An 11238-nucleotide genomic window follows, 5' to 3' on the forward strand; every position below is an offset into this window, starting at 1 on the left:
AAGTGTAAATGATGGACTCATTAACTGTGTGCAACGGCGTGTGTGCATTTGGTGTGTACGAAGGTTAAGTGCTTGAATATGTTGAGTTTGGCTGTGATTCAGTATTTATACAGAACTGGCTGACAGGAATGCATTGAGTCTAATTCAGAGTAATTGACAGTAGTGTAATTATGACAGCTGATACTGTGAACTTGCAGGTCACTAAGCTGTTGTCGCTAACTCCAGCTAATTGCACCACTCCAGTGTCACAATACATCAGGTGAAGCCCTGCAATCTTACACAATTATCAACAGCTATGAGCGCCTTTGTGTTGAAATAGGGACGGTAAAGGCCTCCGCACATCAGCTTGTTATCGACTGTCACACTAAGTCGTTACCAATAGAATTAATGTTGCTTCAATAATTATCCATCACTATCCACAGGCCAGTAGATAAAGGTAATTACAGAAACCGACAGAGTTGTAAGCATTTCATAAAGGGAAAGAAACACAAACTGACAACATAGCAGGTTTTTATGAGTCTTAAGCTTAACGCCAACAACACGTTGAATGTGGCTCATATTAGTTTTATGCCCATCAGTCAATCAATTCAGTCGACTTCATAGATTATTTCCTCAGCGCGTTCAGGCCCCGTGAGGTCGTGTGTGTTCCACTTGGTCAAAGATTTATATTATATCTCAACAGTTAATGCATTTAAAAAATGGACAAACATTATTCAGCATCCCTGAAATTATTTTTAATAGAAACAAACCTTGATGTCTACTCCGTGTACAAACTATGTAACTGCAATAATGGTTGTAAATTACCTCAAACATATTCGTAACTGCATCAACCAACAAAAAGAAATTAACTATTTATATTAACAATAAACTAATGTTCCCCAAGCTAAACAGGCCACAGTTAACATCTTAACTTCTAGTTCAATTTTTTTTATATTCCTGGCCGCCTAAAAGATTTTGGGAAGAATGCTCTTTTTATTAGAGTTAGATGAGAACATTGAAGCAGCTCACATAGCTCTGACCTGGGACTCGAAGAAGTAACTGTGTCCGTCCAAGAAATATTCTGTCAAGTAAACTCTGTTACCGGTGTCATTCTTCCACCTCAACGTCTCCTGAGTCAATCTGATAAGTCATAAGAGACAGTTGGTACCACAAGCGTTTGTGTTGTTGTCGGTGTTGTTTTTACTTTCCTTAGATGAAGGGTGATGTTGATTTTGGGGCAGATATACACTGCCATGTTTTTCCATTTTTTTCTTGTTGCTGTATTTAGAAAATGCTGCTTTGTCAGCAATTCAGGTAGATTTTTTTTTTGCCTCCCCCCAGTTCTCCTTTACCCGCACAAACAAACATAAAGTGCACTCACACATTCACTGCCTGAGACGCACGCACGCAGGCACACACACACACACACGCACACACACACACACACACACACACTCATAATCTCTGCTTTGTCCTCTTTTCTCCTCTTTCACTCCCTCTCTTTCTGTGTGTGCATGAAGGCTAACTCAGCAGACCTCCAGGCTGCTCAGGAGTAAAGGCATTCTGGGTAATCCAGGGTGCTAGAAGGAAGAAGAAAGAAAGGGGGGAAAACAACTCTCACAAAATCCCAACTCACCATTGATTTTGTGCACAATGTTGTACACTCATATAAACAAACAAACAAACAAAACCCATTTTCCCACCGCTGAACCGTGATACGATGTCCATCTGTATATTAATCTGCTGAGACAAATTCATGCTCTTTTGGCAGCAGAATATGGAATTAAAAAGCTGCACAGCATCCTGCTCCCCGTTACCGAACATTTACAATTGAGAGATATGAGGGAGGACGAGGGAATAGCGAGGGTTGTGGAGTGGAGCAGCGGAGGATACAGGAGTGTCGTCAGTCCGCTTTTATCTCAGCTCTGATTAAACCTTGTTCCTGTCTGACCTAAAAAGTCAGCTGGCGGAAACTTCAGAGACTGTGGGTGAATTTCACTGGAGCTCTTTATACGCAGCCAATGCCTTCAGAGAGGGAGAGAAAGCGAGAGAGAGAGAGAGAGAGAGAGAGAGAGGATCAGAGAAATAGCACAGAGAGTGGGCAGAAACTGAAATAAATAATACACATAGACACACAGGAATGCTCACTGTTCACATATTATTCTCTGGATGTACACTCTTCCAGATTGCATGCGGTCTGGTCTGGAGACTTGATGAGATTGAGGAAGAGGCCAGTGCTGGGTGGTAACTCTTGTTAGTACAATGCCACAGGAAGCAGACGGAGGCTGTGCTGAAATGTGCCAGCGCCACCCGTCTGGGACAAGCACAACAAAAAACACGAGGCATAAAAATAAACCTGAGCCGGCATGGCAGGGTGTCTGCAGAAACAGGAAATACTCCACTGAGGGAGAGATTGCATGTGAGACATGGGGGAAGACCCTTTGATTGATTTTGATTGATTTTTTTATGGAGTGATACTTGTATTCAGTATGTTTTGAAGAGGTGCTGTATTAACTTACTTACTACTAACTTACTAACTTAACTTATTAACTTAACTTATCATCAACTAACTGAGCGACAGTAGTTGAGAATGTGTTCAGATCCTTTATTTAATAAAACATTAGCAATGTTAACTTTAACTTAGTAAGGGCAGTTCAAGAAAATGCACTTTAAATCTCAAAAGTAAAAGTACAGTACTCATAATGCCGGCAATTCTGCCTTTTTAGTGTTGTTTATATTTTACATTATGGGATATGACTCATGCCTTGATGTGTAATTAGCATTATACTGTTGCTGCTGATTTTTTACTTCTTCATACTGTGTTGCTGTCAAATGTGCATCACATTTTTTTTATAAAGGCGTCATAGAATCTTAATCTGCAATGAAACAAAACTGTCAAGTAAATGTAGGGAAGTTAAATTAATAAAGTATACCTCTGAATTAGCATGAAATGGATCATTTGTTCTTCGATACTTGACTAAATGTACTTACTTCCCAAACACTGCTGAACAAAGAGCTGCTGAGTTTCTGCAGACTGGTTTGAGTTGTGAGTTTTACGCTGTTCCTTTGTGTGTGTTTTTATCTTCAAGAGTGCTGCAGCAGCTCCCAGCCCCGTGCTGGGGAACCTTCCCCCAGGAGAGGGCATGCCAGTGGGGCCAGTCCCTCCAGGATTCTTTCAGGTATAGGATGCTTACATACTATCAAATAACCTTTCTGTATGTGATTTTTTTTTTTTAACTATGAAGTTGACCCTCAATGATCTAATTTACTACTTTTTAACTGTATGTGTTACCTTACAGATGGTATCTTTCTGTATAATCTGCATTCTGTATATGGGAGCACCACTGTTTGACAGCAGAAATAAACGTCTCGCAAATAAAAAGAAATGTGCAGCTTCACCCCAGATCATCTGTGTTCTCCATCAGAAGGACTCTGCCAGTTGTACATTGATTAACTGTCTTTATCAGTCAAACTTAGGCGCTCGCATCTGACACAGAGATCAATATCCTTCATGGGCATTTCTCATCTCCACTTTCAAAATACTCCAAACATCTTTTTCCACCTCCTTCTGAAGATCAATTTCTCTTTGAAGACGAGGTCTTTTCAAGACATATTGGTTACAGAATAGCAACGACCAGGTTGCTAGTTCTTCATTTCGGCTCCATAGCATTATTTACAAATGGACTAAATCAGTTAATATCGTAACATGCAATGATGGATTTTGTGAACAGATTTTTATTGGTCAAATAAATGCAGATCCCAAATAATGCAACAATGCATCCACATATCTATCTTTCATCGTCATGTATTTATTCAATCATTCAGTTTCTTAATTTACTAACCTTCCGTGTTCAATTACTTGCATTTATATGGTAATGCATGTATGGAAATGTGATATTAGTGCTATAATAGTGTTTCAGAAGTTGTTTGTCTGTGATAGACCTTTAGCACAACTGGAAAAATGAGATTCGGGGTAATCAAATAAAAGACCTCGATGAAAACAGGCGGACCACTGCTCTCTGGTGGCAAGTTATCGTATTACTTCTGTAATACTGCAGACTGAGTTTTCTGACCACAGTGACATCAGTTCAGCAAACATAGCAACAGCATTGCTACAGTCTGTGCGAGTAAAATGTAAACCACTCACAGCTGCAAAACTGAACATAGCTAAAAGAAAAACACACCGACACCCTTATTAACCAACCTCACTTTTCTTCTCTCATAATTTTTCATTTAATCCGATCCAATGAAGATGCGGTCGGCCTCTCAGATCTGCTGTTATAGACAAACTGTTATAAAGGCAAATCAGCCGAAAACTCAACAGAAGATGTGTGCAGTCGCTGTTGTTGGTTTGGTGGTGTGCCATATAGTTTATACGCCACTCTTGTTTCTGTTAAAGTGGTTATAAAAATGACTATACTTTGTCATCCGATTTGGCAACCCAGGACAGTATGTTTTGTATATTGTGTATATGTCTTTCATTTTAATAAATGAATACAAGTTTATAGGGATACATTTCTCTTTAAAAAAAGTATGTAATGTAGGACTTTATGACACTCTCATGATACAGCGGCTCTGAGTGTTTTTCATGCATCTGAGAGATTGTGTGCACAGTATTTATAATACACAGTGATTGAATTTGCATTCATTCAGATTTTTTTTTCAGCCGTTTATGTCACCTCGATACCCTGGAGGACCCAGACTACCTCTCAGATTACCCAATCAGGTGAGAGCCAGTCTGACGCCTGCAGGCAGCAGACAGTACTGTGAATAGTAGAAATGGACATCAGCTATGAGACAGTGACGCTAATACTGGTGATGTATCCTGCTTCCTCTGTAGGGACTTGGAGTTCCAGGAAGCCAGCCAATGTTACCCAGTGGCATGGACCCCACAAGACAGCAAGGTATACGCAAAGATACACTGCTATGCACAAGCACGTACATTACACAGTGTGCCACATCTGCGCAGTTAACACCTGGTTTGTGAAAGGATAACATTATTTTTGGAGATTTTGTCATAGAACAGACAATCCTTAATCTAATAACAGGGGAAAGAGTTTACAGGCACAGTTTATTAAAGCTGCCCTTGGGCACAGTGGGCCTTTGACCCAAATGCTGAGTTTTGGCTCAAATGCTCACAATGCCAACTTGCCAACATTTGTTAATAAGCAATAAACTACAGAAGTACAGCTGAGGATAATGTGAACGCTTTTTGTTTTGAAGGTATTTACTCATAACCAAAGTATGATTTTTGTTTTCACTTGTTGTATCATCATGTAGGTTGAGATGTTTCACTCAAAATGTCATTATACCATCATGGCTACACAAGGAAAATCAGGCTTTAGGATGTATTTTTGGGGACCATGGATATCTGGAGGCTACTAAATTACATCCATCCAGTATTCCTAAAGACATTTAAGCTAAATTAAAACAGTTAGCCTTATTGATGCCCCAGAGAAACAGTTGGGGTCCACCAAAGTAAGTAGGATTCATCCTTGGGGACCATGAAACCAACATTTGATGGCAATAAATCAAATAATTGTTGAGATAGTTCAAATGTGGACCAAAGCTAAATGCAACACATGTTAAGAGCCACATTGTCAACTGGCTGCTCTAGTTCATTTTTTAAATGACTGCATTTTTATCTTGTGTTGTACATATGTTTGCTGTTACTGTTTGATGAGATTTAATAGATAAAATACACTTGCCTTGTTCATCAGAATAAAGGAATATGTCACTCAATGCAACAATATGACATCTTAACCTGTTCTTAAAAGTGTTTCAACAACAATGAAGGTCTACGGCATGGAGAGATAAACTGTCAGTCTGTGGCTACAATAACATGGTTAGAAGGATGAGCTAATTGGTAGTCAAGCCTTTTCATGGGAATTAATGATAGTGATGAAAAAACATCTCTTGTCCTTGCAATACACCCCCATTCACACTCCTTCAGACATACATTCTGCAAAGGTCAAAATATTGCAAGTGTTTTTATTGTTAAACTTAACAATAAAAGAAGAAGATAGTGTAATTGAAACTGTAAATGCCACGTCTTGATGTTTTTACGTCACTACAGTTTCCTTACAAAAGTACACTGAGGGAACAAGATTCTTTGAAGAGAGAGTTCAGAAGACAATGACGAGAGTTGTTCACAAAATGTAATTTAATTTGATCAAATAACTGTTCCGTATCTTCCAGTTTAAGCAAGCTGATAGGGGTAAACAGAACCAAACTGACCCCAGTCTGACCTGAACACACTGTTCTGCAAAAAAGTGACCGGTTGTAGTTTGACTAATTTTCTTTGTTTCAGGACATCCAAATATGGGAGGACCAATGCAGCGGATGACTCCACCCAGAGGCATGGTACCGCTAGGGCCCCAGGTATGGGACCAAATGATTTGTGGGAATATATATGTTGGAAGAAAAAAATATTTTCGCTTAATCATTTACTATTTCACTGTTATATTCAGACTTCTCATCTTACTGTCTCTGTTTAATCTTACACACAGACTCAGCATGATAGCAGTGAGACAGGGGAATCTGTATGTTTCTGTCTGAAAGAACGAGCAGTTCCTTCGTTATCATATGACCATTTCTCACAAGCCGCTCTATGGGACGAGGGGAAAGGTTCACGGTTAGGCCGAAGACGTCATGAGGGTTTCTGTTAGTGGGTCATGATGTATATTTAAGAGGTGGTTCTTTGAGAGATCTTTGAGCAGTCTTGGATATGCAATTTGTCTATCACCTTGTACTTGTCTGACTCTGCTCCTTCCTTGCAACGAATAAATGTTCCTCTTTTAATGATTTTACTCCGAGGGGTCGAGTGAATTTTTCTTACAATATACAAAGCATTGGTTCTGATACATACACTCTTGTAACTGAGTATATTTGGTGTCTTCTTTTTTAGGGTTATGGAGGTGGGATGAGACCACCACTGAATGCCCTGGTTGGTCCTGGGATGCCTGGTATGAACATGTGAGTGGTATCAACATTATATAACCACACAGTGAAAATGACTCCCCCACATTTCTTTCATTTTGTCATTTCTCTCGTCTCAATTTCTCACTAAATTAGATGCAGTCAGCTGTTTTCCTTTCTGTGGTTTTAATTCTAACTGTACTGTATGTTCTTCGGTCTGGAAGTAGAGAAAGGAGCCATCTTTCTTCTAGTTTGTCTTCTTTTATCCTTTTTCTTTGTCACTTGCTGTTCCCATTACCTCTCGCTGGCAACAGAAGAGCTTGTTGTTGCCAACTCTGCCCAACTGAATTAGAAACAAAGAAGCCTGACAAAAGCAGAAAACTAAAGTGTATAACTGTGTGTGTTCCAGGGGACCTGGTGGGGGTAGACCTTGGCCAAATCCTCCAAACTCTAATTCGGTAAGTGCTCAAACAAAGACACCCATCAGAATGTTATTTCATTACTTTCATGATTGCCTTTTGGATTTTTGCAGACCCCTTACTCGTCTGCATCTCCGGGAAGTTATGTGGTATGTATACGTAGGATTAAGTTGCTGCCGCTCACTATTTGTATAGACTGAAATTTACAAGTCAGTGAATGAATCTTATGGAAACCAAACCTGTGATTTCAGGGACCTCCAGGAGGAGGGGGGCCACCTGGGACCCCCATTATGCCAAGTCCAGCAGGTACGTTAAATGTCTTCCATGTGTCTGTCTGTTTGTGTTTGTACATGTGTTTTGTTCTCTTTTGTCATCTAATTGTTTCTCTGTTCATTATGTCAGACTCAACTAACTCTGGCGACAACATGTACACGATGATAAACACAGTCCCTCCAGGTGGAAGTCGACCAAATGTGAGTCATTTCTCTCTCTGTGTGTACCGTTGTGTTTGGGTGTGTTTACATGCACATGGTAGTTACATTTATGTGTGGATGTAGTCGGTATTTGATGTCAGAACTTTGTGATTGAGTTATGTTAAAGGCACATCATGGTCTGCTGTGTATGTTCTCCTCAGTTCCCTATGGGTTCAGGGGGTGACGGTCCACTCGGGGGAATGGCTGGAATGGAGCCCCATCACATGAATGGATCATTAGGTACAGGAACAAGTAGATTGTATACTTTGTGTGACATGGACACTGAATCTCTGAATCATTTAAAGGCAAAACAAGCATTCTTTTGATAATGGTTACTAGTTCTCATACTTGTGTCTCCTCTCTCAGGGTCGGGTGATATGGACAGTCTCCCAAAGGTAAAATAATATATGTCTCCATTTTCAAACTCCAGTTTTCAAATGCAGTGCGTGTCTGATTTGTGTAGCTTTAATTGCATACAATGACTAATGTTGTTTTACATACTTTTTTTAAAGAACTCTCCCGGCAACCTAAGTATGAGTAACCAGCCCGGGACCCCCAGGGAGGATGGAGAGATGGGAGGAAACTTCCTTAACCCTTTTCAGAATGAAAGTGTAAGTCAATTGTCATCTATCATGTGCGAAGATTAGCGGGATCTCAAAACTCATGAGTACTGCAAGCTAAGCTAATCGCCTGCTACCCGTGGCTTCATTTACCATGTAGGCATGTGAGTGGTAAAAATCTTCCAGTTTAACTCTGGCAAGAAATGTAAAAAGCATCATTCACTTTCATAATTAAATGTTAATTGAACATGTAGATAATTTGACGTCATTATTAACATTGTTAAAAAAAAAAATTAAAAAAAATGCTTACCAACTCAAATGTACTTATTTCTCCTCATCTTCCCTCTGCAGTATTCTCCAAACATGACGATGAGCGTGTGAAGGCTCTGGAAGCAAGTTTCAGTTGCCCAGTAACGTGGATCAGTAAAAAGCAGAGACACAGGATGTGATGTCATCTAGGCCAATGACTCTTCCTCCACCACCACCACCACCTGCCTAGTTAGGACATTTGCCCTAGGCCCTGTCCTTCTACTATGCCCCAACCCCACCCCTCCATTGTTTCTGCCCACGTCTCTTCTCTCCTATTTCTTCTCCCGTTCAAAGTGGTGACTCTGCTACATTCATCAGTTCTTCCTCTGCAACTATGAGACTGTACAAAGCAACCAAATTGAAATTGAAACCTGCCGGAGAACTCCTTGTATATTTGCAAACAGTGTGTATGAGACTGTGCACCCACTCCAGTCACAGGCAGTGTTTCTTCCTTTTGCATATATATATATATATATATATATATATATATATATATATATATATATATATATATATATATATATATATATATACACAAACTGGTTGAAACATGTAATATATTTTGTCCTTTCTTGAGAATAGAAAAGATAATACCAGGAGGTTGACTTCTTTTCAACGTTCATGTCCTCTAAATCTTTCAAACTGATGACATTGTCTTATTTGTTTTATACAATGGGTTGTTTTTTTTATTTTAAATTCCAAAACTCAGCCAAAATTGTGAAAAAAAAAAAATGAAATCTCATCAAAGTCAGCTGTTTAATCATGATTTGGAGAAAGGCCTCCAAACAACCTGAAATAGTGTCTGCATTTTAAATATGAAGTCACATTAAATGGCCGAAATTAAGATGTTTGTTTAATGCTTAAAGCAAAACTATGCAACTTTTGTTGGTATAGTAAGGCCGTAGAAACAACAACTGTACAGTGTGCTGAATTGACCAATAGTGAGTCTTAGTTATACATTTTACTTTCAAAAGTTGCATAGTGTTGCTTTAAATTGACTGATTTAAAGCAACACTTACTGCTCTCTCCCTTTGCTGAGAGATCAGTAAGGATCCCACTGGGAAAGAGGATCGACACAAAGGTCCCATAGAACAGTGTGGGAGGTCACTGTAACGCTCCCGCCACCAGTCACCAGACAAGAGGCGACACTGAACCTGTGCTTGTTGTCATAATATTTGTCATGTTGGTTTTTTTTGTGTCTCAGGCCTCTCTCATCTCAAGTAATTTAAACCTTTAAGTGGTTTATCATTTGACATATTGGAGTCACATTTGAAAAATTGATACAATGGCCCACGTTGTCTGGACACGTTCAAGAGAGAGAGAACACAAAGACCAATGAACAGTACGATAGGTAACTGTACACAAGCTTATGAAATCACGTTGGTCACTCATACTTAATTACCATCCGGATAAACTGTGATGTGAAAGGTCGGTTGGTACAGAAAGCAAAAATAAGCTTGTTTTTAATCAATTATTTCTTTTTCTATTTTCTCTCACTGCCCAAGATGTATTATCATCATGTAGAAAAAGGTTGATATGCCTGTGAACATTCTCCTCTAACCTTCCTTACTGCAAAGTGTACAGCTCACAAATGTAGCTCATCTGTCTTGTATGTGTATTTGATATTATTATTATTATTTAAAGAAAAATCTGGTAGAGAAGTATTGCAAAGGGAGGGGTGGACTGATGATGCACCATCACAACCGAACAGAGATATTTTATTTAGTTTTTGTGTTAGATTGAAGCCATAATTGAGAGTACAAGAAGATGCATTTGTAAATTGGATCATGTTTTCTGTTTTGTGGCAGTATGTGGGACTCCATTTGTGATGTTAATTTTTCTCTTTTTTATTCTTGTATTATGTTTTTGTAAATACACAGAGAAGTATTTCATGGGTTTTGAATATGCTAGTATAAAGCTTCTCTTCCCTTAGTCAAAGTGTCGGCTCTTTTCATTCGTGAGGACTGTTGAGAGAACTGCGCACTTGAACGACTTCCCTCCCCTTCCGACTCCCCCTCTTCTTTCATGCTGTCATTCAAACCAATTCAAAGAGCCAGCAGCTCAGCTGAAACATTACGCTGTGTCCAAAGCCTCCACAAACTACAGGAAGAATGAGGAAAACACACAAAAATGTGAATCATGTCTTACATGTCTACATGAAGTCAGCTAACATTTATTCAGAATGAAATCATGTTGGAAAATTGATATGACTTTGTAAACATCCAGGGCAGGCCTGACCTCCCCGGGGGCTCTCTGACCTGTCAGCCGTGTAAAGCATTTGCCGATGCCACACGGTTGCACCTGACACCACAGTGTCACACACACCAATACATTATAACAGTTCGCTCCATCTGTTGGTCGAAAAAGCTGTAGACCTATAAAGAACAGAGTAAGGTATAAAAAAAAAAAACATACTTAAGATGACAGAATATTGGCAATATATTATTTGTGAGTAAATCCACAATCCATGAACAGAGTGTAATGGATAATCCAACGTTATTGAGTTTGTTGACCAGTTTATTGGGGACGATTGTGTTGAAAGTCAATAAAAGTTGAGGCTCCTAAATTAAAACGCAATGA

General features: G+C 39.3%; 1 protein-coding gene across 1 annotated transcript in view; it reads left to right on the forward strand.

The window, feature by feature from the left end:
- Positions 1-9136, forward strand: part of LOC137805169 (single-stranded DNA-binding protein 2) — a 46575-nt gene extending 37439 nt beyond the window's left edge. Inside the window, exons 5-17 of the mRNA XM_068604970.1 lie at positions 3069-3158; positions 4646-4705; positions 4820-4883; positions 6290-6360; positions 6887-6954; positions 7307-7355; positions 7430-7465; positions 7568-7622; positions 7719-7789; positions 7951-8029; positions 8156-8184; positions 8302-8400; positions 8701-9136. Coding sequence (XP_068461071.1) covers positions 3069-3158; positions 4646-4705; positions 4820-4883; positions 6290-6360; positions 6887-6954; positions 7307-7355; positions 7430-7465; positions 7568-7622; positions 7719-7789; positions 7951-8029; positions 8156-8184; positions 8302-8400; positions 8701-8730 — 801 coding nt within the window. The 3' untranslated portion in view covers positions 8731-9136. The remainder of the gene's footprint in view (positions 1-3068; positions 3159-4645; positions 4706-4819; positions 4884-6289; positions 6361-6886; positions 6955-7306; positions 7356-7429; positions 7466-7567; positions 7623-7718; positions 7790-7950; positions 8030-8155; positions 8185-8301; positions 8401-8700) is intronic.
- The last annotated feature ends 2102 nt before the right edge of the window (positions 9137-11238 follow it).

This window comes from Clinocottus analis, unplaced genomic scaffold (assembly GCF_023055335.1).
Source record: "Clinocottus analis isolate CAN_PGR_092001 unplaced genomic scaffold, fCliAna1.0.p SCAF_7, whole genome shotgun sequence".
Lineage (NCBI taxonomy): Eukaryota > Metazoa > Chordata > Actinopteri > Perciformes > Cottidae > Clinocottus > Clinocottus analis.